The sequence below is a fragment of the Astyanax mexicanus genome, chromosome 1 (genome assembly GCF_023375975.1).
Source record: "Astyanax mexicanus isolate ESR-SI-001 chromosome 1, AstMex3_surface, whole genome shotgun sequence".
Taxonomy (NCBI): domain Eukaryota; kingdom Metazoa; phylum Chordata; class Actinopteri; order Characiformes; family Acestrorhamphidae; genus Astyanax; species Astyanax mexicanus.
In genome coordinates this window covers 53,808,590-53,835,045 of record NC_064408.1, presented here as the reverse complement: position 1 = coordinate 53,835,045, position 26,456 = coordinate 53,808,590, and the positions used below count along the sequence as shown (strand labels likewise).

Here is a 26,456-nt window from a genome sequence, read left to right as displayed (position 1 = left end):
ATATCATTTTTTTGCACCTACTCTGCTACTGATGTGAAATATCCAATTTATAGTGTTGTAAATGCACTACATTTTAGTTTTAGCGTAACATGGCATAACCTCTGCCTATGAATGTGCTGTTAATGCCTAGTTTCAAACCAGAGAAAGATAAATGGTACGCATGTCAGTAAAACAGAGCATTTCCAACATAGTTAAATTTCTTACCAGTCATAATTCAAGAGAAAAGTATATTATCAAAATTGGACAAAAACTGGCAAATATAGAAACATTTGGAGTAAAACTAGCTGATTGTAGTGATTGTAGAATGTAGTCACTGGACTGGCCAGTGGAGTAACCTTGGCCAAGCCTGGAGAAGCTGCACTGCTAAAGCTACCTAATATAGTGCACTTTAATCTTATTTCTGAGGGGTGTGTGCTTTGCCCTGACAAACACAGTCTTTACTGTCGTTTTCTCAACATAATAAGCAAGCACAGATAAGAACAGACACCCTAGTCCAAGCCTATGAAATAATACACCCATCCACACCCTATGTTTACACATGCAATTGCTACACAAAGGAAAGGTTTTCCAACCTGAATTTGTTATGTCATTTTTTTCCCATGTCCAACCTTTGGAGCCTTAAGACTCAAGACTAGAAACTCTTCCTGTGGTCACACCATGATGTCCAGACTATATAAAGTGTGAGACTTTCTTAAAGGGGGGAAGCAGACAGTTAAGAGGCTTTGAAGTTAAGTTTACTTGCCTACGACCACATGTGAAGGGGGCTCACACGTGGTATGACCACATTTAAATGACACGCAAAGCAAGGTATGCTCATTAAGAACTTATTCCCTGAGTGTAGGCCGTGGTTTGGTAAACCTCAGCATGCCATACTTACACTTAATACAAATATCTCAGGATGCCTGCTATCCTTATGACAGCAGGAGCGCATTCATTTTAGCACGGGCAGCCAGTCCATAGTTCATTCACCGCTTTAGTCTTTGGAGTCTCTCTTTCATTGGCTGTTTGCCATATAAAAATCACCTTTAGCGCCTAGCATCTCAAAATCCAAGCTGTAATAAAAGCAGAGAATGATGGAGCATGACCTGGCCTGTCTACTCGTTAATTGATCTAAAACCATTACTGGCTGTGAGCCCAAAATTCTTTCTCCTAGCAAACCCTTAGTGGTTTGGGCTGGGTTTGAAGCCTACGCGTACACCAAAGGTTAGCCCTCAGCTAAAGATGAAGCAGCCTTTGCTCAGGCATGCTACCACTACGCTATCACAATGCAAGACATAATATAACCACCTATCTTTTCAAAACAGCGAAGCCAGGGAGGTGCTCTAAAGGGCAAACAGTGCTGATACCCTTCAGACAAAGGCCATTGAAAAGCAGCAAACCCTGAGAGCTGGATATATATAGATCGCTCTGCTGGTTGCCAAAAGATAGAGGATACATTGTGTCTGAACCATTTAGAGCATAAACATTAAGTTCATAAACATTAACACGTCATAAATACTATTTTTTCTTTTTTTTTGTAAAGTTGGTGAAACCTGGATGTACATTTTTGAGTAATTTTACAGGAAAGGCATTTTTACTTTTACTTTTCAATTCAATTTATTTAAAAAAAAAATAATTGAAATACTGTGGTTTTATGTGTATGCAAGTCTACTGGAATAAAACAAATGTTTGTGAATGTGCTAAAATAAAAAAAACACTCTAAAACAATCATGCAGACACTGATAAAGGCATAGCACAATGCAAACTTGTGAAACAAGAGCTGATCCACGTTTCTAAAAACCCTCTGCAAATTTGTGTTGTCAATAACAAAAGTGTGTTAAATATTATGGCATACATTACTACTGTATATGAGATTTTCACACCAATATGTACAGAACTACCTATGGGAAAGTTGCTAGCTGTTTGAAAGTACATTTGAAAGTACGTGAATTTATGTTGAAAAAAACATCCTATAATTGACGAAAAAAATTCTCTCTGTTTGGCTGGATGTTTCACAGAGTTCTTGACACAGCATTCCACACATTCAAAACACACACATTATCACATTCATGCCACTTTCACACCTCAGCCTTCAAAGCTCCAACAATTTTCACTTTAAGTGAATTCCCTTTCTGCCTCTGGTAGCGGTGATCAAGGCTGTGCTTTAGCGAGACATACGTTCCCTTTCTGATAAGCATTTCACCAAAGCAAAAGGGTATAGGCCCCTTCTGTCAAAGCAGTCAGCTAGAGCCCTGCATGGTGACCAGACACACGGATTAACTATCAAACCATTGTGTCCCATCAAAGAACTCATCCTGTTAGATATGCTCAACATAGTAACTGCCTCTCATTTTCAAGCACAAAAGCAAAGTGTTACAGAATGAACCCCTAACACATAAATATTCAGACCCTTTAGCAAAGATCTTATTAGGGATGCAAAATGCATTGTTTCATCAGCGTCATTGCAATCATGGTGCACATGTGCATTATTTACATATCAGCACATGTAATGCTACAAAAGGCTAATTTTGTTGTTCTAGCTTTTTTCAGTTTCATTTTTTTATTTCATATACCAGAGACAGATATATATGTCGTGTATCATTTTGTCATAGTTTTTTCTTTTATATTGTACATTTTTATGTTAAAGTATGGTGGCTGAGAACTGCAAAACAAATTGTCAGAAAACAAAATGACAAAAAAAATAAACTAATTTACATACGAAAAAGAAATTACATTAATGAAAACAAAATTACCAAAGAAAAAAATATTTTACATGGACAAAAAAAACATTGCCTGTCCCCAACAAGAACTTAATCTGTGTTAGACCCTTTACCTCAGAAATCAGTTTATAAAAGTGTTTTAGTAATGGCAAGAGTGTTTCAGTACTGGTAAAAGTATTTTAGTACTGGCAAGAGTGTTTCAGTACTGGAAAAAGTGTTTTGTGTCTTGTAAATTTGTTTAAATTTTTGTAAATTTGTTTTTTGAAATGTAATGTTTTTATGCCCATGTAAATTTATTAATAAAGAAATTAAATCTAAAAAAGAAACAATATGGTATAAATATGTGAGAACAATGACAAATGACAAAACATTTTTTTAAAGGGCCCACTTAATTTACTCTAATTTTAAATACACAAAATGCATTAATAATATCATAACATGTTTTTTTGTTATTCCTGATTAAGTCTGTTAATTCTGTTAAGTCCTGGACAGTGTGCTGATACTTGGTGTGACAGCCCAACACTGAAGAAACTGAGATTTTGCCGAGTGCTCAACTTACTTAATTTCAACTGATTTTAATAGATGATTACCCACTAAAAATAGGACAGTGCAGAGCAAGCCTCCTGTGTGTCTATGGAATTCTTTAACTTCTATTGCATCATGCTTATCACAGAAAAAGGTCCGCCTCAAGTTAAACACCAACATTATTGAGAATTAATACAAGCCAATACTGCTAAAATAGAGCTAAACTTTACCACTGCTGAGTGGGTAAACAGTGTGTTTTGAGGAGAGTGAGCAGTCTGCTAATGCAGTGGAGACTGGAGGTAACCTGTGGCTGGTTCTTAGCGCAGGAGTGAAGTAAACACTAGCGCTCACTGGGACAGCCGCTGTCGCCCCTGTCCTCCTCATTAACATTAGACCGTTCTTGACGCAACAGGCCACCCAACTCCTGGTGCAAGCGGTCGTCATCTCACGCCTCGACTACTGCAATGCCCTGCTAACTGGCCTCCGGGCCTGTGTAGTAAAACCACTCCAGATGATCCAGAACGCAGCCTGTTCTCCAGACTGTTCTCATACAGAGTTCCCCAATGGTGGAACAAACTACCTTCAGGAGAATCTCTCACTATCTTTAATAAACTCCTGAAGACAGAGCTCTTCAAAGAGCACTTACTCTCTTAACACCTCTAACACACTAACTACTTCTAACCCCATTTCCTTCTTCCCCTCCTTCACTCCTCTATCCTATTATTCCCCTTTGACCTCCTTTTATCCCTATCCAAAGATGTTTTTACCTTTAAACTTATTTTACATTGTACTTGACTATTGTAAGTCGCTTTGTACAAAAGCGTCTGCCAAATGTAATGTAATGTAATGTAATTAACATGCGTCCACAGTTCACTACAGCCACTACATTCACAATAAAGCCCCCTCTACAGCAGCCCCCCAGACTGAGGTTAGTTGTGACCTGCCTGTGACACCGACCCCCTCCCCCCAGCCCCTCACTCACCAGCATCCCCATCACGTCCGACCAAAGCTGGGAGAAGCTGTCCTCCGCCGGGCTGGCCGCCTGCGCCTCCTCGGGACAGGCTTGATCCGCTTCCATTGCGAAAGTGTTGGAGGGATTATTAAAGTATTAACAGCGGTATTTTAATCCGCCACCATTAAACACGCGCTCGGGGGAGATAAGCAGAGGAACACGGTGATTTCTAGAGGAGCCTTGGTGCTGTTGTTGTTGTTTGTTTTGTCACTCCGGTAAAAAAAAGCAGGGCTCCAAACACTATTCCTCAAAAGTTCACACACGACAGCAGCAGACCCGCGGTCAGTGTTAAAGGACGCAGGCGGTCCAGCACAGCTCCACTCTGGGTCCTGGAGTACTCCATTAGGGTCCAGTTGTGTTCCATAAAGCCAGCGCTGTTCCCTCCGCCACCTACAAAGCTACAGCTTCACTTAAACAAACTTTCTGAACTCTTAACTAACTCTAACTACTTTGACACTCGAGCCTGTACTCTACAGAGAAACACAGCGAGCGCGCGCCGTGCCTCTCCGCTGTGGAGCGAACCAACTCCAAACTAGGGGGGAGTCTATTTTAAAACAGCGTAAAAACTACCCTAATTATCCGCCAAGCGTATTGAGACCCTATTAAAGTCCAATAACAACGTGTATCACTGCTCCACAGAGAAACACAAGCAGCACAGGCGCTCCCAGTCGCCTCCTGTTGTTGCCCAATTCTCCCTGGTCCCTCCTCCTCCACACAGAGTGGACTCTTCCCCCCGCGCTGCGCCGCGCCGCGCTCTCCTCCCCAAAACTCAAAACACCAGCAGCAGCACCTTCAGCCGCTCGCGCTCAGCTACAGTCTACCTTCAGTCAAACACTTTACACAGAGTTTAGATTTTTTCAGACTAACTTCGGCGACTGTAAGGTCATTTAAAAAAGGTATTGTGCTCCCTGGTTGCTTTTCCAGGGCTGCTCTCGCGCCGCCAGTGAAACACAAAGGAACAAAGCCACATTATTGTCCTCTCAAAACAACAAAAAAAAAAAGAGCGCGTGAGAGAAACATTTCAGCACCATGACGTAATATATCCCCCTATTCACGTTACCGCCAGGCCCGAGGGGAGCTGCGCGCAGTGCGTGCTGAGGAAAATCCGCTGCACCTTATCCTGTGTGGCATGCAAAAGTTTGGGTACTCCAAGTAAAATTTACTGTGTTGCCGTAATTTTTTAAGCAAGTAAAATATGATCTGGTTTTCAAAATGAAAATTTTAAAATATATTTAGCAAGCTTACTTTTTATGTCCATCTTTTACAGTTTTAAAATTACAATAACAACAAAGGGAAAAGTACTGCATGGTGGGACTTTATTTGTTTATTTATTTATTTAGTACACGTTGTAACAACTAAAAAAAGAAGGATTTTTGCACTTTTTTGTCGTCCGTTATTTATTATTAGCAAAATATGTCTAGTGTTTACCACACTGCATGCACAGATTTATAAATTATATGTTCCTGCTTTGAACAAACCTCCAAAATGCATGAGGCTTGTTTAGCTGTTCTCTGGAAAACCTCTAGCCACTGCACTATAAAGATAATTCGTGCCTGAGACCTTAGTAGAACTTTTTTAAAAGCTCCAATCTCATGGGTTGTTTTTTGGCTTTTTTTTTTTTTTTTAAAACAGTGCAGAACAAAAAAAAATACACTCATATTGTTCAAAATGTTGCCACTAAAAAGTCATCTGACTCACTTAAAATAAATAAATAAAATAATCATACAAACAAACAAATAAAATAAAAACAAATAAAATAAATATAAAACACATACACAGGAAATTTGGCAGTGTTAAATCAACACTGTTAGTGTTAAATCAACACTTATTAATGTTAAACTTTACACTCTCAGTGTTAATTTAACACTAACAGTGTTGATTTAACACTGCCAAATTTCCTGTGTACCTGTTTTTTTGCCAATATGTGAACAAAAAGTACAACCTATTTAATAAAATTTCAGTGTCTATCTAGAAATGAAGAAGAATCTTGGTAAAGAGTATATTGTCTATTGTTTATAAACAGGTTTACATGAAACAAAATCACAGGTTTTTATTGTGGTCTCAGACTTTAGACTCCACTAGGCTGGAACTAATTACATACAAAGTGTACAAGTGTGAAATGCAACAGTATAAACTTGCACTGAAAGTATTTCTGCTGTCATGCCTGGCCATTGTAATAAAGCAAGTGTTTCTCTGTCTACCTCTCTTCCAAACTCTTTCTCTCTCTTGTTGTCTTTCCCCAAAGACATTCCACAAACCAGCAGCAACAGCTGTACAGTCTCGTGACAAATGCCAAAATGGAGGGAGAGTGAGACAGAGAGAGAGAGAGAGAAAGAGACAGAGCATGTGAGGAGAGAATTCCTCAGCAGTCACACATGTAGCAGAGAGAATTTCATATATGCAACATTAACTTTTTTATCTCCATGCATAATGCATAGTCTGTTATGTAGTCTAGTGTGTAATAATGAATTGAATGCATGTGATAAACAGAATCTATGTCATCTGTATTCTACTGGAAATAAATGCCCAGATGAGAGCTGCTGACATACACATGCAGCAAGCTAAAGAGACAGAGAGGTGGAGAACATTACATCAGTCCTGTTCCCACTGCAACTGGACACCAGATAAGGCATTCTGAGGATTATATGACCAGTGTATCTCTGCCTTCAGAAGTCACTCTCTCACACACTCGCTCTAATCCACACACAGCTCGGAGGCAGAGGGAGGAGAGAATGACTTTCACAGGCTGGGCCTCTGCAACAGCTGCTCAACAGGCTCAGCTCTAACAGTCTAAACACATGTTCTCTCTCTCTCTCTCTCCCATGCTTGCATGCATGCATAAACAGACATATGTATAATTCCTCCAAGGAATATTTGTCTGTTAACCCATCACAGGCCGGTGCACGCATACAGAGTCTGTTTTTTTATTATTATTTACAGGTGGGTAGCCTTAATATACCTTATATACAATACATATTACTCTATTGACACATACTCTGGAAAAAATTAAGAGATCACTTCAGTTTCCGAATCAGTTTCTCTAATTTTGCTATTTAATTAACATTGTTGTTTTATTCTATAAACTACAGACAATAAGTGTTTTTTAATCACAGTTTTCATGTATCTTGGCATGTTCTCCTCCACCAGTCTTACACACTGCCTTTGGATAAATTTATGCCACTCCTGGTGCAAAAATTCAAGCAGTTCAGCTTGGTTTGATGGCTTGTGATCATCCATCTTCCTCTTGATTATGTTCTAGAGCTTTTCAATTTGGTGAAATAAAAAAAAATCATAATTTTTAAGTGACCTCTTATTTTTTTCAGAGCTGTATGATTAGAGAGAAATGACCCATGGTTAATTTTGTATTGGGGTGTGCTGCAGGCTAAAAAGGTGGCTATATGTAAATGTGCTGATTTTCATAACATCACAGAAACAATAAATTCAGAGCAGGCCTTCATTTCTATACGCAATGACTAGTGAACTGTATGGTTTGGAACAATAGCAGCCACCAATATTGCCTAATATTGTGGGAGTCTGCCTTGTGCTTCAAAAACAGTGCTGACCTGTTGGGGTATGAACTCCACAAGACCTCCGAAGGTGTCCTGAGATATCTGATCCCAAGATGTTAGCAGCAGTTCCTTAAGGTTCTGTAAGTTGAGAGGTGGGGCCTCCATGGATCACATAAGTTAGCCTTAGGCTTCCATGACCCTGTTACCACTTCAGTGGTTATTCTTCCTTGAAGCACTATACACACTAAGAAAAGTAAGTACAGATTTGTACCTAAAAGGGTAGAAAGCTTGTCGCTGGGGCTGTACCTTTTATTGAGGTACAAAAAAGTACCTTTCAGTGAAAGTCCTTTTTTGTACCCATGGTTTTTGTGCCAGTAAAGATTATACACTTTTTCATCAACTAATTATGGCTCAAAAACTTGATGATCCAAAATTGTCTGGCTTTCAAATAAAAATGTGCAAATAATATAGATATTGTTTATTAGTTCAGTGATACAGAATACTGAATGTACCCTTTGGCTGGTTAAATGGTACAAATCTGTACTTATTGCTGTTAGAAATTACTTTGTACTTCAGAGGGAACAAATCTGACCCTGTAAAGACCAATATTGTACCTTTGAGGGTACAATTATGAAGAGTGTACCTTCGAGTACAAAAAAGTACTCATATCGTACCTCTGTTTTTTAGAGTGTAGGTAGGGGTACTGGACACTGCATAAATAACACCTCCACAACAGGATGACCTGTCTGATAATTTGGTGATGTTCTAACCTAGTTGTGTAGCTGATTTTCTTACCTAATTCGTCTTTTTTCTATACAGTCATTTAGTTTTAATGTTATGGCTGATTGGTGTAAACACATCCATATGCAAGAAGAGTGCTAAAGGGTTTTCTGCTGTTTTACCAAGCACAAAAATATGCCTCTAAATGTTTTATAATAAATAATTGTAATTGACTTTATGCTTCAGAAGCACTGCTATTGTGTTCTTTTGTTTTCACTTTGTAAATACAGTCCATCCCTTAGGACCTAAACGATAAGAAAACAATAGTGCAGAGCCCCCTCCTCCCCTGTTTAAACAGAGGGATCGCTGCTCAGAGGAAGGCTGTTGATTTGGTATGTATTATTGTATAAGTGTACTTTACGGGTGTTCCTTACTGAACAATCAAAGACAAGGTGTTTTGTTTAAGAAACTCTGTGTCTTCTTAACCTGTAGGCCTTTTTTATGTGCAACATAAGCTTTACAAACACACGCACACACAACCATGGTCTTTTATGATCCCTCAAGAATGTAGAAAGTAACTCAAAACTGGGAAACAAAGGCAGGAAGAGGCTCTCACACATACTTTCACAAACTTAAACATCTAGCACAGCTGCAACTAATCCACACCACCTATAAATACGTCCAGCATTAAACATGGGAAAAGTCTAGGTCCACAGCCTGAGAATATAATGCGTCTATTTTAGGGTTATGCAGTGAAGTCATCCTCAGCGGAGTCTCGGACATGCTGAAAAGATTAACCTCCTGCTACCTGGCTGTGGCTGTATGAAACAATGCACCATTTCAATCCATTCAGTCTGGGCCAAACCCATAAACTATCAAACCAGCCCAATCAAAACACCTGCCAAAACAAAAAAAGTCTAACCAGGGTACTTTTCAACTTTTTCTTCTTCTCTTTTCCATGGTACAAATCTATCTGCACACCAGTTCCCATGCTTTCTTGTTTCTGTCTACCAATAATCAGCCAATGCATCAGACTCTCGCTCTCCCTCTCTCTCAGCACCTGCAGGGCTGATAGGACTGCTAGTTGTGTATCACACACACAGTGGCTCTCTTGCAGAAGCCTGATTGCTATTCTACTGATGTGGCGAGTTAGTGAAGGAACCCTGTGGGCCATTTTGGCTCGGCTCCCTGTTCAAGTGGAACCGCAGCTCACTTTCTGAAGATGAAACACTGGGCTCACCTGCACTTTTCCTTACCACAGGTGTATATAAAGGTGGAAGTGATATGATAGCAAGTACCCGTTTCATGTATCAAAGTCCTAACAACAAAAGGCAAGCTTACAACAGTAGATACATATAACCCAACATTGGTGAAAGAACCAGAAGTATTAAGTATTAAGCATACTAAAATAGGGTGTCCATATACATATTTAATGGAAAAAATTATGTAAACATTGTGTTAATGTATTAATATATTTCGTTCATTTGTACTACTTATTTTTTAAATATTTTTTTACAATCTTTTACAATCTACAAAGTTCTCAGTCATATTTAGTCTTTTGCTGGTTTATTGATTGTCCTTCTCTGAAAACCTGTCATTTTGAAGATGCTCCACAGTTTTGCTCTTTGGCTCTTGTTAGTGGGTCGGATTTTTATGCTTGTCTATTTAATCTGCTTCAAACACATCAACTTCAAGGTCTGTTCACTTGCTGCCTAATTTTTATATCCCATGAGTTGACAAGTGGCACCAGATATTCAATATTTTTCATTTTACCTGTCAGTGGTCTTAATGTTCTGCCAGATTAGTGTACATGGTGAGTCATACATTGAAGGACACCCTTTTGTTTCATGAATGAAAAGGAAACTAAACGAAAGAGAAAATGACATATCTGAATACCCCAGAAAGTAATGGGTGAGGGGGCTTACTTTGCTGAATATGTGCGGAACATTTGATATGAAATGGATTGATATGGAAAGGGATGAAGGCTAAGACATCCCACAGCCATCGTCACTGTATTTTCACACAAACAGTGAATGCAGTTTTGTGGATACTCCATGTTAGTCTAGATATGATTTGGAGTGACCTGTAAGCGGTTTCTCCATTCCTCCACTTCAAACAGCTCACCACTTTCATTGTTGAATCTCCAGTAGTATCACATTACTTTCAGTTTAGTCTAAATATGGGCACGCTTTCATAATGCAGGCAAAGCTAACTTCAAAGACGTGTGTGTGTGGGGTATGTTTGTATTTCTGGGTCAGGGCAAGGGGTTTCAAACCCAACTGTGCACAACACAATGCACAACCACAGAGAGCAAACTGACTCTGTATGAAGTATGTGGATGTATTCTTGTGCTGCACAGATGGGTGTATATTTGCACTGCTGTATATTGCAAACCTGTAAGTCCTTCTATGTGAACGTAGGCCACTTCTACTCTTCTGATTAAAGAACAGCTACAAAGCATTGTATATGCAACTACAGGAATGAAGACCAAACAATAAACTACACCCCTCAATGTCTATACAGTAGAGTAAAACTGAGCTTAATTAGAGAATCTGCTTGTTGGCTTTTAGTATACCTATGCTTTAGAAAGGGTGTATTTTAGTGGTGAGAACATTTTATCTTCAGTGTGTTTAATGTGAAGATGTTTTAGTGCAAGCTGTTTTGAATATTCAATATTCAATATATAGGGTGTAAAGATAAATGGATGTATGAATAGATGGACTAATGGATGGATAGATGATAAGTGAACAGTAGGATCGTATATTTAATGTGTTTGAGATGTGGGAGAAATTGTTATGGTTGATGTAAAATAGTGGCAGACTGAGGTTTAAGTCACTGGATGGACAAGCACAACACCCTACACCAATAAAGGACATTAGACAAGACTTTAAACAATACAATCCCCTACCTTCACATCATTTATAGGTTGGGAGTGCTCCTGACACTGGACAAAGCACAAACTGACCAAAAGTGTCGGAGTCCATAGCTCATCAATGCATAAGGTGGCAACAAGTGCCACCCTGAGAGAATGGTTGTAGTGGGACAAATTGCAGAAATGTTTAAAGATGGTTACAGAAACAGCTGTGTATGGGGCTGCAGCATAGTTGCAGTCCAGTCAGAGTGCTCAATTTAACCCCTGTCTATGAAGAAATGTGCCTACAATGGCCAAAGCAATAGAAAAAGTTCACCCAAATCCCAAATTATTACTGATAAAGTTAAATTCTTGTGTCACACAGGCTTTTCTTTAGCTCTACACGCAGCCAGAGGAAGTGAAGTTGGGAGGTCAGATTTTGTATGAGAGCTATTAGCCTGGTTTAGCAATCTGTACAGCTTTATATCTCCTTTCCTCTCTGTCTCTCTGTAATGCAGCACCTAGCAGTCGTGCATATCAGACTTCTACAAGGATTTGCACTCCAAAAAAAAAAGGCTGTGATTTTTGTTTGGTGTGTGTGTGTGTGTGTGTGTGCACATGTTATCCCAAAGGGAGTCTGAGGTGATCAGGTTACAGCTTTGTTAGATCATGGGAAACGCTGGAATTCCGATCTGTTGCAGGGCAGCGGGACAGATGTTTGAGAACAGACTGCATCTCAAAGGGGCTGATAACATTCTTTATTTCAGCTCTGTGTGTTTTCACTAGTGAGCAGGATGGTTCAGGATGCAAGAGTTTAGAATGTTCTGCATGATATCCTTGACCTACAAGCTGTTCTTTACTGTGTCAGGATGAATCATGAATGAAGTGCCTCTGAGGACACACAGTCTGGGACAAAAAGTTAGTGTTACTCAATACTGAGGGATACAAGAAGTGCCTCCTTTGGTAAGTGTTCTTGCTCTCTTTTCCTTGTTCTATCTCTCTCTCTCTGTCTGTCTCTCTCACTCTGTCTGTCTCACTCTCAAAACTCACAGAGGCTGACAGAGCTCAACACCCCCCTCTGCTGTCAGTTTCTGTATATGCAAATAGACTATTTTTCCACTCAGAATGACTAGTTATGAATGGATTTACTGAGAAATGTTTTTGCTTTTTATGATTTAACCTTTTACAGTGGCAGTTCATATTTGTCCTTTTTCCTTAATATCATCGTTTAAGACATATACACAACATATAAGCAGTGAACACCTGTAGAAACAGTAAAGCTTGTTAAAATACACCTTACAGCAGAATGTGTCTCCTGATATTTTCCTTCTCCTTCAAGGAAGGTGTTTTATACACTGCTACAGTGTAAAACAAGCAGGCAGTGAGTAAGTCTAGAATGAAGAAATAAAAACACATTCAACTGTCACCTCGCTTCAGCGTGAGACCCGCCACGTTCACACACTCTCACATCTGTAGCTCACCACAAGACACCTGTGTAAAGTGACATTTCTGCCTCTGTGCATTGCCATGCCAGTTCAAGAATAAACAGCGCTAGTACTCCTAAACAGCTGCTGTGTGTGTATGTTTGCTATCTTTTCTGTTGTGGCATTTCACGAAGGTTTTACTAGCACACAAACGCACACACACATCTCATAAGACATGTGACTGGACAAAATCAAGAGCTTGGTGGGTGGGCTATACCTGTGTTTTTGTGTTAGACGAATCTAGAATATCATCTCATTCATTCTGGGTCACACTTAGATTTTTGTGGAAAACGCTGTAGAGAAGTTTCCAGAGGTCTTTACAGTGTTGGTGAATGGAAGAGGTCACAGGTCTATGGTGCAATTCTAACCATTTACAAATCAAATGAAACTAGGGAACCCTAACATGTTGTGAGAGTTTTTTATATATAAAACTCCATAATGGTAAAATACTAATGAATATACAAAAAATGGCCAAAAAGTCATGCCAGTCATGCTTGTTAACCAGCTTAGTGAGGCTGTTCATGCAGGTTGGCATCTTTGTAAAAAGATAACCATGAAACTCTGGATATCAGAAGCATTTAACTCTTTAGAAACCTGGTTTCTTTCACCACTGCTCTGAACAATCCTGACTCTAAATACAAATGTGAGAAATCATAATTCCCTTTAAAGCAATACTACTACATTCTGTGACATGTTTACCACATCTAAAGCTTACAATTCACTGGAACTGATGTCTGTCTGTGGCACTGAGCAATTAACTGTGGGGAAATATGGATACTGGGCTGAATATGCTTTAGTTTTGGTAATAATAAAAAATAAATAAATAAATAATAACATTTTCTGTAGTAAAAGCATTAAGGTTTATCCATATACAAGCCAATAAGACATAAACATAGGCTGGTTCCTGTTGACATCTTGGTCTCGTTTAGTGCTCATGTTTCCCATCTCTGCAGGAGAGCATTATCAAAATGAAATCCATAAGGCAGAGAGGCCAGAGCAGCTCTGCTCAGCCTGGCCTCTGTGGGATTACACAGCCACACGAGACAGCTGCATATGGTGACACGCTCCAACAGATACAGGCCTAGCGCAGAGACGCGATCACACTCCAACACAAATAAACACCAGTGCCTTATCAGAAGGCCAGCCATGCTAATTTCGCCGCTGTGCTGATCAGTGAACGGCGTCCTTTGGGACGAGGGACTGCAGAGGGGTAAAGAGGCTTGAAACAGGATGCTAGTGAGGGGTTAGCTAGGGCTAAGTGCTGCAGGGCTTCAGAGGAAACGCTCCGCTAGGCTGCGCTAAGTTATGCTGGCAGGGCCGGTCAGCCAACCCAGATGCTCAATGTTTGCCTCAGTCCATTTCCCACCCACAACAAATAGCCTCGTCACCATGGCAACCAATCCTCCAGAGAGGTTACACTGCGTTGAAAATGTTTGACTGATCACAGCTTTACATACGGCCAAGTATACACACACACACACACACACTGACAGCACTGACCAGCCATGACACACTGAGTACACTTAATGGAAAAGTGGGAATCGCACTCTGATACACACACATAGGCATAATGTGGGCACACTAAACCATGCACATGTACTGGAATTCCCCCTAGTTATAGCCAACTGCTGCCTGCTCAGCACAGCACAGCAAAACACACACATATACACACTTTCACACACACACAATCATTACCTCAGTTTTTATTTGCTTGTAAAGAAAGATTCAAAACTTAATTAATTATTTTCTTGCACATAAACGTATACGGGGGAGAAAAAGACATAAGCGCACAGCCTTTTCTAAATTATTAAATATATATATTTGCAAATGAATTAATACTATTTGTCCACAAGCCATGTGCACTTCTCTGCTTGTTACTAGAACTTCTAGTTTTTATCCTATTCCTCCCAATTTAATCGGCCAATTACCCAACCCACTCATTATCACTAGTGATGTCCCAACACCAGAAGGGTGAAGACTAGCACATGCCTCCTCCGATACATGTAAAATCAGCCACCGCCTCTTTCAAACTGCTGCTGATGTAGCATTGCCGAGTAGCATCACAGCACACTCGGAGGAAAGCGAGGCAACTCGTTTACAAACATTAGCTCACAGATACCTTGTGCTGATCAACATCACCCTTTGGGGTGATGTGGGGAGAGAGCGCGCCATCTATCGACCCGGAGAGAGCAAGGCCAGGGCTCCGGTAGCTGATGGCAAGCTACATGAACAGGATTCTAACCGGTGATCTCCTGATCATTGTGGCAGCGCCTTAGTCCGCTGGACTACTCGGAGCCCGTTCGTAGAACTTACTATTTACGTTTATGACTGTTTACTGTGCAAGTTTCAAAACCCCTCTGAAGAGATTATCTGTAACAGACTAGAGGGACTAGTTGCTAACAGATGCTAAAAGTCTAATTAAAACACAGTTAATGTATAGAGAAGTCAGCAAACATACCTGTATTAGTCTGAAACTGGTCTTACTTTTTACTAGGCTATATTTATTTATTTTTTTTTTTCAATAACTTTAATATTATAGTCTTAACAGACAAAACACACACAGCTGAGCTAAACTGTTATGAGTTATGATTTACACCTTGCAAAATGCTGTATCTAGCAAACTGTTAGACTGTGACATACATTTGTTGTATATACTTGTTGTAATCTGTAAAACTACTGCTGTAACAAAAGTTGTATGCTGCATCAGTATTCTGGCATGAGTCCAATGATCTCTGTTTGCTGAAATAAGTCTCTAATTACCAAACAAAACAGCTCTTCATATCTCTACAATATGCTTACACTTTGTGTGAATTTGTGTGTGCAGCAGCGAGAGAAACACTTCCCGCGTGTTCACATCGCAGCCAAAACAGATTAGCGAGACCCCAATTACCACTTGTGGCCTTTAGCTAACCAGTCAAGCACACAAGTACACACACCAACACACACACACACACACACACACACACACACAGAAACATCTAATTTAGCAAATAACTGGCCCATGGTTTAAAGAGAGGAGAAAGAATGGTGGGCGAGGGAGGGCCATTTAGAGAGAAGTGAGGGAGGTCAGGGGGCACCAGTGTTGTCACTTACTATCAATAACTGTTTAATAAGCCCCTGAGTGCTGCCTGTTACTTCTGACCTCTCCGCCATCTACACTGCTGAGGGTGGGAGCGCAGGGAGGGGGCTTAGAAGAGGGGGGCACTGAATCAGTAGGCGAGAAATTGAGTTGACTTCTAGCCAAACACAAGCAGACGGCAGCATGATGATGATGATAGGCATGAAGGAATGAGAGACAGAGTAAGAGCGAAAGAGCGAGAGCAAGAGACATAGAGATAGAGAGAGAGAGAGAGAGAGAGAGAGAGGGATGAATCTGCTGGCAGTGATAGGTTTAGGGGGACATGTGTGTAGAGTGGTGAGTCATGAGCATTGGCTATAGGCATTGGAAACGTTCTCTACCAAACAGCTGCAGCACACATACACCCGCTGGCATCAGTGCCATCCTACAAAATATCACACCAACACACAGTCGCCTGTATAAATTCAGAAGTGTGTGTGTGTGTGTGTGTGTGTGTGTGTGTGTGTTTGTGTGTATGCTCGATGTTAGTGTGTAGGCATTTCTGCACACATAAAGTTTGTTTGGTAAACAGTGTATATTGTGTGTGTATGTGAACTTTTGTTTGTGTGTTGTTTAGTGAATACGTAGTGTTCGGTAAACAGTGCAAGATGTATGCATGTGTGTGTGTGTGTGTGTAATGTAGTGTGGTCTGAACCCCTCTCTGGCACTGAACCAAAGCAGAGTGGGAAATGGACCATGGAGGGATGTTGCTATGGTAACAGCAATAATATTTCAGTCAGAGCCGTATGATGCAGCATTACATCCAACGTGAGGCTGAACACATGGTCAGCTGTTAGCGGCAGTGCTGGGGGAGCTCCGCTTTGCTGTGAAGGAAAAGACAACTAGACTGCGTTCACACAGCAGGTAAAATGGCGCAAATCTGATTTTCTCACCAACAGTCCTCTGAACAGTTCACACTCCTAAACTGATGCACATTCTATTCAGCATTGATTTAGACTGATGTAAAAGTCGTATAAATTATGATCTGGCTGTTTAGATTATTTCTCTTTGTCACAAATCAAAAATGTTTGGTATTTTCAGACCAGATATGACCAAAATTGTAAAATTTACACAACCACACAAATGACACAACTGTGTCACATTATGATGGAAAAGTCATATTTACGACACTTTTACCTGCTGTGTGAAATTAGCTTAAGAAAGACTGTATTCTCTAAATCCAACACAACAAACAGAGAGAAAAAATGTGTGCATATTCTAAAAATAAGACATATTTTACTCTATCTACAACACTGTTTCACACATTTAACTCACAATTTATTTACACTGACTGTTATAGGATGAATGTCTATTTCTTTAGTAAATACTTAAGTCTGCCTCTGGCAGAAACAGAAAAGGCCATGTTAAAACAGGTGTAAATTTAGCTTTAAATAAGCTAACAATAAGCTCTTTTTGGGCCACAGTGACCACAGCTAGGTTAGGAGAGATGGTGCAGAATTTCATAAAAGAACACCACCCTTTCAACTGTTAAGCAGCTGCACCCAGTGAAAAAGAGAACATTTCACATGTACAGAAATAAAAAAAAAATACCAGCAAAGTCTGGAACAAACATCACACCATCTCTAAAAAAAAGAAGAAGCTGAAATAAGCCTTAATTTGTTTTTTTTTACACAGCATGATCTGCATGTCTCTTACTTTTCAAGCTGTCATACTTGCCATAGGAGGTGTTGCTGAGAACTAGAAATACAGGGTGCCCAAATTATGCCTTGGGCTGTGAACTTTAAAACTGTAAAATGTGTGTCTAAAAAGTGTCTCTTGCTTAAAATTTTAAAAATGTTTCACCTCTTACTCGATGTTTTTTAGAAATCACAGAATTGTGTATGTGTGAATCAGGGAGTATAGCATATTTTTGCTCCTAATATAATTGTCAAGTGTTTTTGTTACAGCAATGTTTTCTTTTGTAAGCTGTGATGTGTTTGAACTTTGTATTTACGTGTTCTACCTCAAACAGACATTACTGAGATTGGTTGAATCATGTAATGAAACACTGCAGCTATTCCTTCAATCAATCCTTCAATCACTGACTTCACCCCAAACCTCACACACACAATCACCCTCCTGCCCAACACACTCTCTCAGAGTTAGAGTGAAGACTGGGCCAGAGTCAAACTCTCTGTGCTCAGAATATCAATGCACTGTGAAGCTAGAGTATAAAAACCCTACACTGAGACGCATTCAAACACCTCCCCCCCCAACTCATACACACAGTACTGCAACAACAGCGCCCCCTGGGGTCATGTGTGAACATGCACATTCACAAACACTCACCCAGGCAGGAGTAGGCTATGTACTACAACTTTAACTAACCTAAATCTAACTAAATAATAAATACATCAAGTGTATAGTGCATAGCAGTAATCTTTGCAACATGATTTAATTAAATATTTCAATTAATGATTTTTGGTTAACTGCCTAATCATTTTAAATGTTCTTACTTCAATACTTATTTTTTAAGAGAAAGGTATTTTTTTTTTATTTTGATAGTTGGTCACTAAAAGGCTAATTAGAAACAAGTACAAGCGCAGTACTGAATGTTTTTTCCCCCTCTTAACATTTAAAATGACTCTTATTTTGCCTGTATTCATTCGTACCTTTTTTTAAAAAATCTTTTTGGATCTATATCTGTGGCTGCAGTAAACCAACCATCTGTTTATTAACTCCTCTGGTTTAATGTTAACCAGATATTTTAATGTCTTAGCTTTACAGACTGTAACGAAAAGGGTATATACTACATCACATTTTTTTTGCATAATTTACACACTATATTGCTAATACAGTTCCACATAAACACATAAACACATACCCCCCCCCCCCCCCCCACACACACACACACACACTCTGACCAGGGTATTGGCCAGAACAGTGAAGAGTGTTATAAGTGTTAATTATGTGGTTCCTAGTTTTTCTCTTTACCACAAACCAGAAGGCCACTACAGAAATCGCTTCTCCAGACCCATCTATAAAACTCATCATGTTTACACAATAATAAAAAAGACAGCGCTCACATAAAATGAGCCCTGCTGCAATAATTACAACTTTGATGACAGACTCATAGTTTTTTTCGGATGTTTGTGGCTATTTCAGAACTCAAAATGGGCTCACTATTAAGTGGTTGTGGTGAGATGCTGAGAAAACACACATGCACACACTTTCAATAGTCAAATATGCAACTGGAGCCTCAGTGCTAACACTACAGAACTGTATTAGAAAGCCTGTATTAGAAAATTTTGAAGGAAACGACTGTCTGCATGTTTGCATAATATGATATGCATGTGCAATGCCAAGGAAACATTAGTATTGGGGCTGGCAAATGTTGCACTCGCACGATTAATTTGGAATCAGTAAGCCATTTTTTTTCTTTTTTTCTTTTTTCAAATTTGACCCCAACTTCTGCTGTGATCTGCCCGAAACAGTCTTGGCATTTCCAATGGGGGAACAGCGAAGTTTATGCAGGGTAGGAAGTTCAGGATGCACTTGTGTCTGCTCGTACGTTTATTCCCCTTAAAAACAGAGGGGAATACTACCATTTGGGCCAATATAGGTATATTACCTCTCCAAACTTTGGCTACGTTCACATTACAAGCCACATTGCGCAAATCTGAGAATCACGTAGCGCATGCGTAAAAGCATAAAGACACATAAATTCTGATTTGACCATTCACATTCATGTTGCATGTTAATGGACTGGATATGTATTTAATTTAGGATCACATATGCAAGTGACTCAACTCTGATTTGAAAAAATCAGATTTGGCACGTTCACACAGCCATGAAAGAATCAGATCTGAGCAACATTGAGCAAAAAAATTGTGTCACTTCAGCCTGATAATGTGAACATAGACTTATCTTTAGAGTAGAGAAATGCTAAACTTGACTTAACTGCAGCACATGACTGAATCTTAGGCCTGCCCCTTCTCAACACTGATTAGCTAGTCACATGGCAATCATACCTTACACTCATCCCATTGGTCATGCTGAAACAGAAACTAACAGATAAATGGTGCGGACGTAGAACAGAAAAGGATTCTGGGAAATTGAGTTCTATTACACTTAACATGAAAAACAGCAAAAAGAATAGATTAAAATATACTGAAATTTTTTAAAGATCCTACACTTACATTCATTCTTTTATTTACATTTAAATATCCAATTGTCACGTGGTCCCTGTCTGTTCTCGTGTTTCTGTGTTTATTTACCTTTTCTGTGCTTGTCTCTGCTTGTGACTGTGAGTGTGTCTCCCACGTGATCCGTGTTCCTCAGTGTTTCTTGTTCTCACCTGTGTTCATTTGTTACTCCGCCCCTTAGCCCCAGGTGTTTTCTGTTTCCCGTGTGTGTGTTACACTATTTATAGTCCGTGCTCCCTTTCCCTCGTGTCGGTTCTTGTGCTTTGTTAGCCTGTTATGGTTGCGTCTCTGTGTCCCGTGTTTCTTGTTTTCAGTTTAGTTTCAGTTTATTTGTTTATTTTTGTCTTTTGTTTATTGTTTAATAAAATCTCTCGCATTTGCATCCGCTCTCCTCGTCCCTCCTTCACGCACCCTGACAGAAGAACCGACCGAACAATGGATGCAGCGAGTGGCGTCTACCTGGGTTCCAGATTGGCGATCCGCCGCACCTCCCTTTCTCGCGGCGTGCTGGAGGAGCAGCCTTCTCCTAACTCCTCAGCTAGCCGGCGCCGGAGGAGGAAAAGACGGCAGCGGCGTTCTCAGCGCTCCCGCTCGCCAGAGGAGGATCCTCTCAAGGGGGGAGCACTTTTTGGGGGGGCGCACCGTGTTGGCAGGGACGCAGGTTGTGAGGAGTCTTATTTCTGGGACTATGTAGACTTCCTCACACCTGCGTCCAGCTCGGAGGAGGAGGAGGGAGATTACCTCCCTACACCAGCCCGTCGGCCGTTGCCTCCAGGGGCAGTTCTGCCTCCCGCATGCCTTTGTCCGCCCTGGTTCCTGAACGGTCCCGAGCCGGACTTCACCGGCGACCCAGCGCCCTCTGAGCCGATCTTCACCGGCGACCCAGCGCCCTCTGAGCCGATCTTCACCGGCGACCCAGCGCCCTCTGAGCCGATCTTCACCGGCGACCCAGCGCCCTCTGAGCCGATCTTCACCGGCGACCCAGCGCCCTCTGAGCCGGACGTCAGCGGCGACCCAGCGCTCTCCGAGCCGGACGTCAGCGGCGACCCAGCGCTCTCCGAGCCGGACGTCAGCGGCGACCCAGCGCTCTCCGAGCCGGACTTCAGCGGCGACCCAGCGCTCTCCGAGCCGGACTTCAGCGGCGACCCAGCGCTCTCCGAGCCGGACTTCAGCGGCGACCCAGCGCTCTCCGAGCCGGACTTCAGCGGCGACCCAGCGCTCTCCGAGCCGGACTTCAGCGGCGACCCAGCGCTCTCCGAGCCGGACTTCAGCGGCGACCCAGCGCTCTCCGAGCCGGACTTCAGCGGCGACCCAGCGCTCTCCGAGCCGGACTTCAGCGGCGACCCAGCGCTCTCCGAGCCGGACTTCAGCGGCGATCCAGCGCTCTCTGAGCCGGACTTCAGCGGCGATCCAGCGCTCTCCGAGCCGGACTTCACCGGCAGACCTACGATCAACTCACCTACTCCTGTGGCCGTGGCTCCCGTTACCACGCCCACTCCCAGGCCCCGCCTTTCCAGGCCTGCTCCGAGGCCACCTGAACTATTTTCTGGAGCTGTGCCCAGGCTGGTCCCACAGACATTTCCACAGACTTTTGCCAGTCCTGGGCACCCATCTATGTTTTTCGTGCCCCTGTCTCTTCCCGTTATGGTTCCTGTCTCTGTCTATGTTCCAGTTCCTGTCCCTGGTGGTTTTTCTGTTCCAGTCCCTGTCACGGTGTTTGTTTCTGTCCCTATTACTGTTTTCATTCCGGTCCCTTTGCCCAGTAATGTCCAGTCCCTGTTTTCCGCTCAGTCTCCTCTCAGGTGTCCTCTGTTCTAGTCTTGTGTTGTTTCTTTTTTGGTTTCCACCCTCTCCTGACCGGCTCCTGGGGGTTTGTTTTTTTTTTCGCGCCCCAGGAGTTGCGCGTTAAGGGGAGGGTTCTGTCACGTGGTCCCTGTCTGTTCTCGTGTTTCTGTGTTTATTTACCTTTTCTGTGCTTGTCTCTGCTTGTGACTGTGAGTGTGTCTCCCACGTGATCCGTGTTCCTCAGTGTTTCTTGTTCTCACCTGTGTTCATTTGTTACTCCGCCCCTTAGCCCCAGGTGTTTTCTGTTTCCCGTGTGTGTGTTACACTATTTATAGTCCGCGCTCCCTTTCCCTCGTGTCGGTTCTTGTGCTTTGTTAGCCTGTTATGGTTGCGTCTCTGTGTCCCGTGTTTCTTGTTTTCAGTTTAGTTTCAGTTTATTTGTTTATTTTTGTCTTTTGTTTATTGTTTAATAAAATCTCTCGCATTTGCATCCGCTCTCCTCGTCCCTCCTTCACGCACCCTGACACCAATATAAAACATGTGTCTTAAGAGGAACAAGTGTGATTAATGGCAGTTAATCACAGAATATTGTTGTGATTAATCTGATACATTTTTAATTGATTGACATCATTAATTATTATTATTATTATTAATTATAAATAAGACCATACAAATGCCATTCCAGGTCTTTTGGAAGATCAGATCAATGGCTGGGAACACAAGCTGTAGCATAACCAGGTTTTAGTGTGTTTTTGGAAAGCAGTTGCGGCAGCTCTGTTTCAGGAAACAACTCCAACACACTCCTACACTGACCATCTCTGTCAGCATGACTACAGTCTCCTGAGCTCTTCACAAAACGGCTTCTTTTGTATTAATGTGAGCACAGATTTCCTCTCAGCCTTTTTGATCAGGCCTCAGGGAAACAGTGGGCTGGGATAGGTCTGTTTCTTATCTGTCTTTCAGGGAATAGTCTGTAGGACCTAATCACACTGTCCTGGAACACACAATATTACACCAGCGATTAGGAAATAACTAAATAAAGACATCCATGGTTAATATACACACACACATTACGACCTCACTTATGTGCTGGTTTGCTAATAAAATTAAGGGATACACCATATCACAATCATAACAGCAGGCACGTAAACAATATGCATGCTGGCTAACTGTGCAAAAACTGAATTATATTCATGTATTTCTAACCCTCTATACATTTTAACTGTAGAAAGAGCTCATTCAGAAGGTGACAGTGCCAAATTCTGTTTTTTTTACATACTACATTTTGCCCACACATGATTATGTCCAATTTTGTCCAATTTTAAAAATGTCCAATTTACATTTTACCATTTTAACAATATCTAATACTCCACTATTCATATCATGTCTAATTCCAATTGTGTCAATTTTTTCATTCCATTATGTATGCCAATTTTGCCCTTTCTTACAATTATTATTGTTGTTGTTATTATTTTATTAATTATTTTTATAGGGAAATTAGGAATGCACTGTAGAAATGTAGAAAAATGATAACACTACAGTAAAGTTTTACCACAGTGAAAATGCCAACCATTAACATTAAATTATACAGGTGTTTTTAGAACCATTTTCCTTAATTTATAGTTCCTTAAAATCTGTATCAATAACAAAAGGTCAAACAAGGTCTTCCCCTCGCAGCTATCAGCAGCAGGGTAGAAGGGCTGAGGGACAGAAGGAAAGACAGATTAGTCGGAGAGGAGAAGAGAGGAAAGAAAACAGTGCTGGATCATGTCCTCTGCCAGTTTATGGATCCAGGTAGTCTACACACACTCACTGGTGGGGGTAAGGGATGAAAGGAAAGAGTAAATCAGGTAAGACAAAGGACTGGTGCTGCTGGTCAGGAAGGGTTTGGCTTGTCTAAGCACAGACAGTGTGGGTTTAATGTCAGTCTGATGTCCAAAAACACACCTCACTGCAGGAGGCTGATGCAGAAACTGCAAAAACAAAGTCATCAGACCAACATCAGCATCTGTGTAGATAAGCTAAAAAAAAAAAAAAAAAAACTTTTTTCACTTAGACTCTATTGTTATCTGGTTCTTTCATGAGTCTTGAGGAACAGCATTATATCTGGATAGGCCATGTAATAATGCGTGTGTAAATGTACCCAGGACACATTTAAAACAGATACAAATGCTCTTGGTTTGAGTGACTTCTGAGACACATCTGAGCCATGCTAAAACAGTGTAAAGTGTTGCCACTGCAGGATACATTCAACAACTGGAAATCCTCCCACTATTAACAAAACACCATTAAATTGTATGAAACAAGTAAATTTGCAAAAGAGAAGCCAGCCAATCAAATGTCAGCATTATACATTCAAATGCTAATTTAGCAATTGTATATTTAAATGGTTCCTCTGGGAACACAATTATTGATGATAGAGACAGAGAAAGAGAGAGATGGAGGGATAGTACTTTGTGTGTGCATAATATAATAAGACAGTATGACAAAACGAAAGATAAATAAATAAATACATTGGAAAATAAATAGGAATAGTGACTGAGAAAATAAGGAGAGAATACGTAAATAGTGTAAGGAGAAAGAAAGACAGAGAGAGAGAGAGTGAGAGAGAGAGAGAGCTCCATAGTTGTTGGTGTGTGTCCTCTGGTTGAAGGGTTGCGTGTGATGACAGCAGGTCAGGGAGCAGTCGTGTATTCTGTATTGTAATGTGCTGTGCCATCTCTGAGGCAGATGGACGGCAGACAGACAGACAGTGTTTAGAGAGGGCAGTGCTGACTGGCACTTTGTGGTGCAGAGCAGTCATAACTGGCAGTGGCGTAGCATTAAAGAAACGCCAATACTGGCGCAAACGATTCAACACTGAGCGTCTGACTGAGCAAGACTTCTACAAACTCCACCACAAGACGTGCTGAGAGTGTATACACCTGAGCACACACACACACACAGAAAGAATGATGACAGAATGAGAGCGAATCTATTTCTAAATATTGAAAAAGCTTCTGCTTCCCATATGCACCTGACATCTCCCGCTTTCTCTCCTCACTTCTCTCCCACATTCACACTCGCACCCGGGATGACACAGCTGAAGGTTAATGATCATGTAGTGAGGCTATGAAAATCCCATTCGCCTCTGTTTAACCCTCTGATCTTTCAGCACATTTCCATTTCAGAGCTGGAGTTAACCTTCATCATTACCTCTATTTTTACACACACAAAACAAGCAGTGGGCTCATGTGGAGCGAGCTCTTTTTTCCCTGTGTTTTCTCTCTTCTGCTGAGCTCCATTCATCTATAATTATGAGCTCTGTTTGTGCCTGAGAGACGAAGAGGTGGAGTCTGCCTGCATGAGGGCAGAAAGAGAGAAAGAGTGAGAGAGAGAGAGAGAGAGAGAGAGAGAGAAGCAGAAGAAAACAAGGCTCTTTTGTTTTTCCTACTGTAATAAAAACCTGATTAATAATGAGCTCATTCCTCATGTAAATAGGAGCAACCTTTAATACTAGTCAGTATCAGTGCCACAGCAACACACACACGCAAACACACACACACACACACAGTCTTTTACAGTGTCAGAACACTGGCTCATGGTCAGTAATAAGTAACACCCATGTTTGGCAAGTGTCACAGCTTGTACATTATTTGTAGCCAGCCAATAATCTTTAGTCTCCTAGTTCTTAGAGATTCTTACTTGATTTAGCTTATTCTTCTTGCTCTGCTCTTTTAGGATCCAGCCACAGGTTCTCTGTTATGTTCAGGCTATGTGTTAGGCTAGTTTACAGTTGTGGTGTTTGCGTTTAGTATTTGCTAATTGTGGCCAAAAAAAATGTCAACCAACATTTCTGTTAAACTCCATCTTTTAATTATATTATAAACTAAAGAAACTGCTACCTATCAACTGTACTATTTTATTCTACTTTTCTCCTGCTTTGTGGGAATCCATTGATATAGACATTTTTAAAGGAACTAAAACATGTTTCATTATTTGCATACACAAAGTCACTGTGGAATGTCACACATCATTATCTTCATTCTCATTTTGGGACTGACCATTTAACCATTTGACCATTTGTGTACACACACACACAAACACACAGTCTGAGAGTTGAAACTCTTTCTCTGAACCTGAATGAAACAAATGTGGGTTTCACCCCAATGACATGCTTCACTCCCTCACTGCAGAATGATGTCAATGGTGTCTACCATCCTGTCAGCACAGACTTCAGCACAAACACACACACACACACACACACACACACACACACACACACACACACACACACGACTGTTCCTGATCCAACTCAGCGTGGCTTTGCTGCTGTTTGAAACGGTGGTGTTCTGTTTGGATGAAGTCATCGCACATCTGGAGAACGACACACTTTCTCAAAATCACTGATCTCTCTCTCTTTCTTTTTCTTTCTATGTTTCTCTCTCTCTGTTTCACAGAATGGCCTCTCTGCTAAAACTCTCTGGGTTGGTAATGCTATTAACACAGAAATCACTTTCTACTTTCAAGTGGAACTTCTAATGCGTCTGTTGAAAAGAATACAGTCATGGAAGTCCCTGAAGGAGCAGAGAGTAAAGCCTCATTAGAACCTGCATATTAATTCCATCC

At 41.0% G+C, this 26,456-nt stretch overlaps 1 protein-coding gene across 5 annotated transcripts in view; it reads right to left on the bottom strand.

Annotated features, from left to right (window-relative positions):
• The window catches only part of sash1a (SAM and SH3 domain containing 1a), a 332,277-nt gene that overhangs the window by 58,528 nt on the left and 247,293 nt on the right, over positions 1-26,456 (bottom strand). Inside the window, exon 1 of one of the 5 annotated variants that reach the window (XM_022665502.2) lies at positions 4,207-4,907. The exons of the other annotated variants lie outside the window; for them this stretch is intronic. Coding sequence (XP_022521223.2) covers positions 4,207-4,302 — 96 coding nt within the window. The 5' untranslated portion in view covers positions 4,303-4,907. Of the gene's footprint in view, positions 1-4,206; positions 4,908-26,456 lie in introns of those variants that run through there. 5 annotated transcript variants of the gene reach the window in all.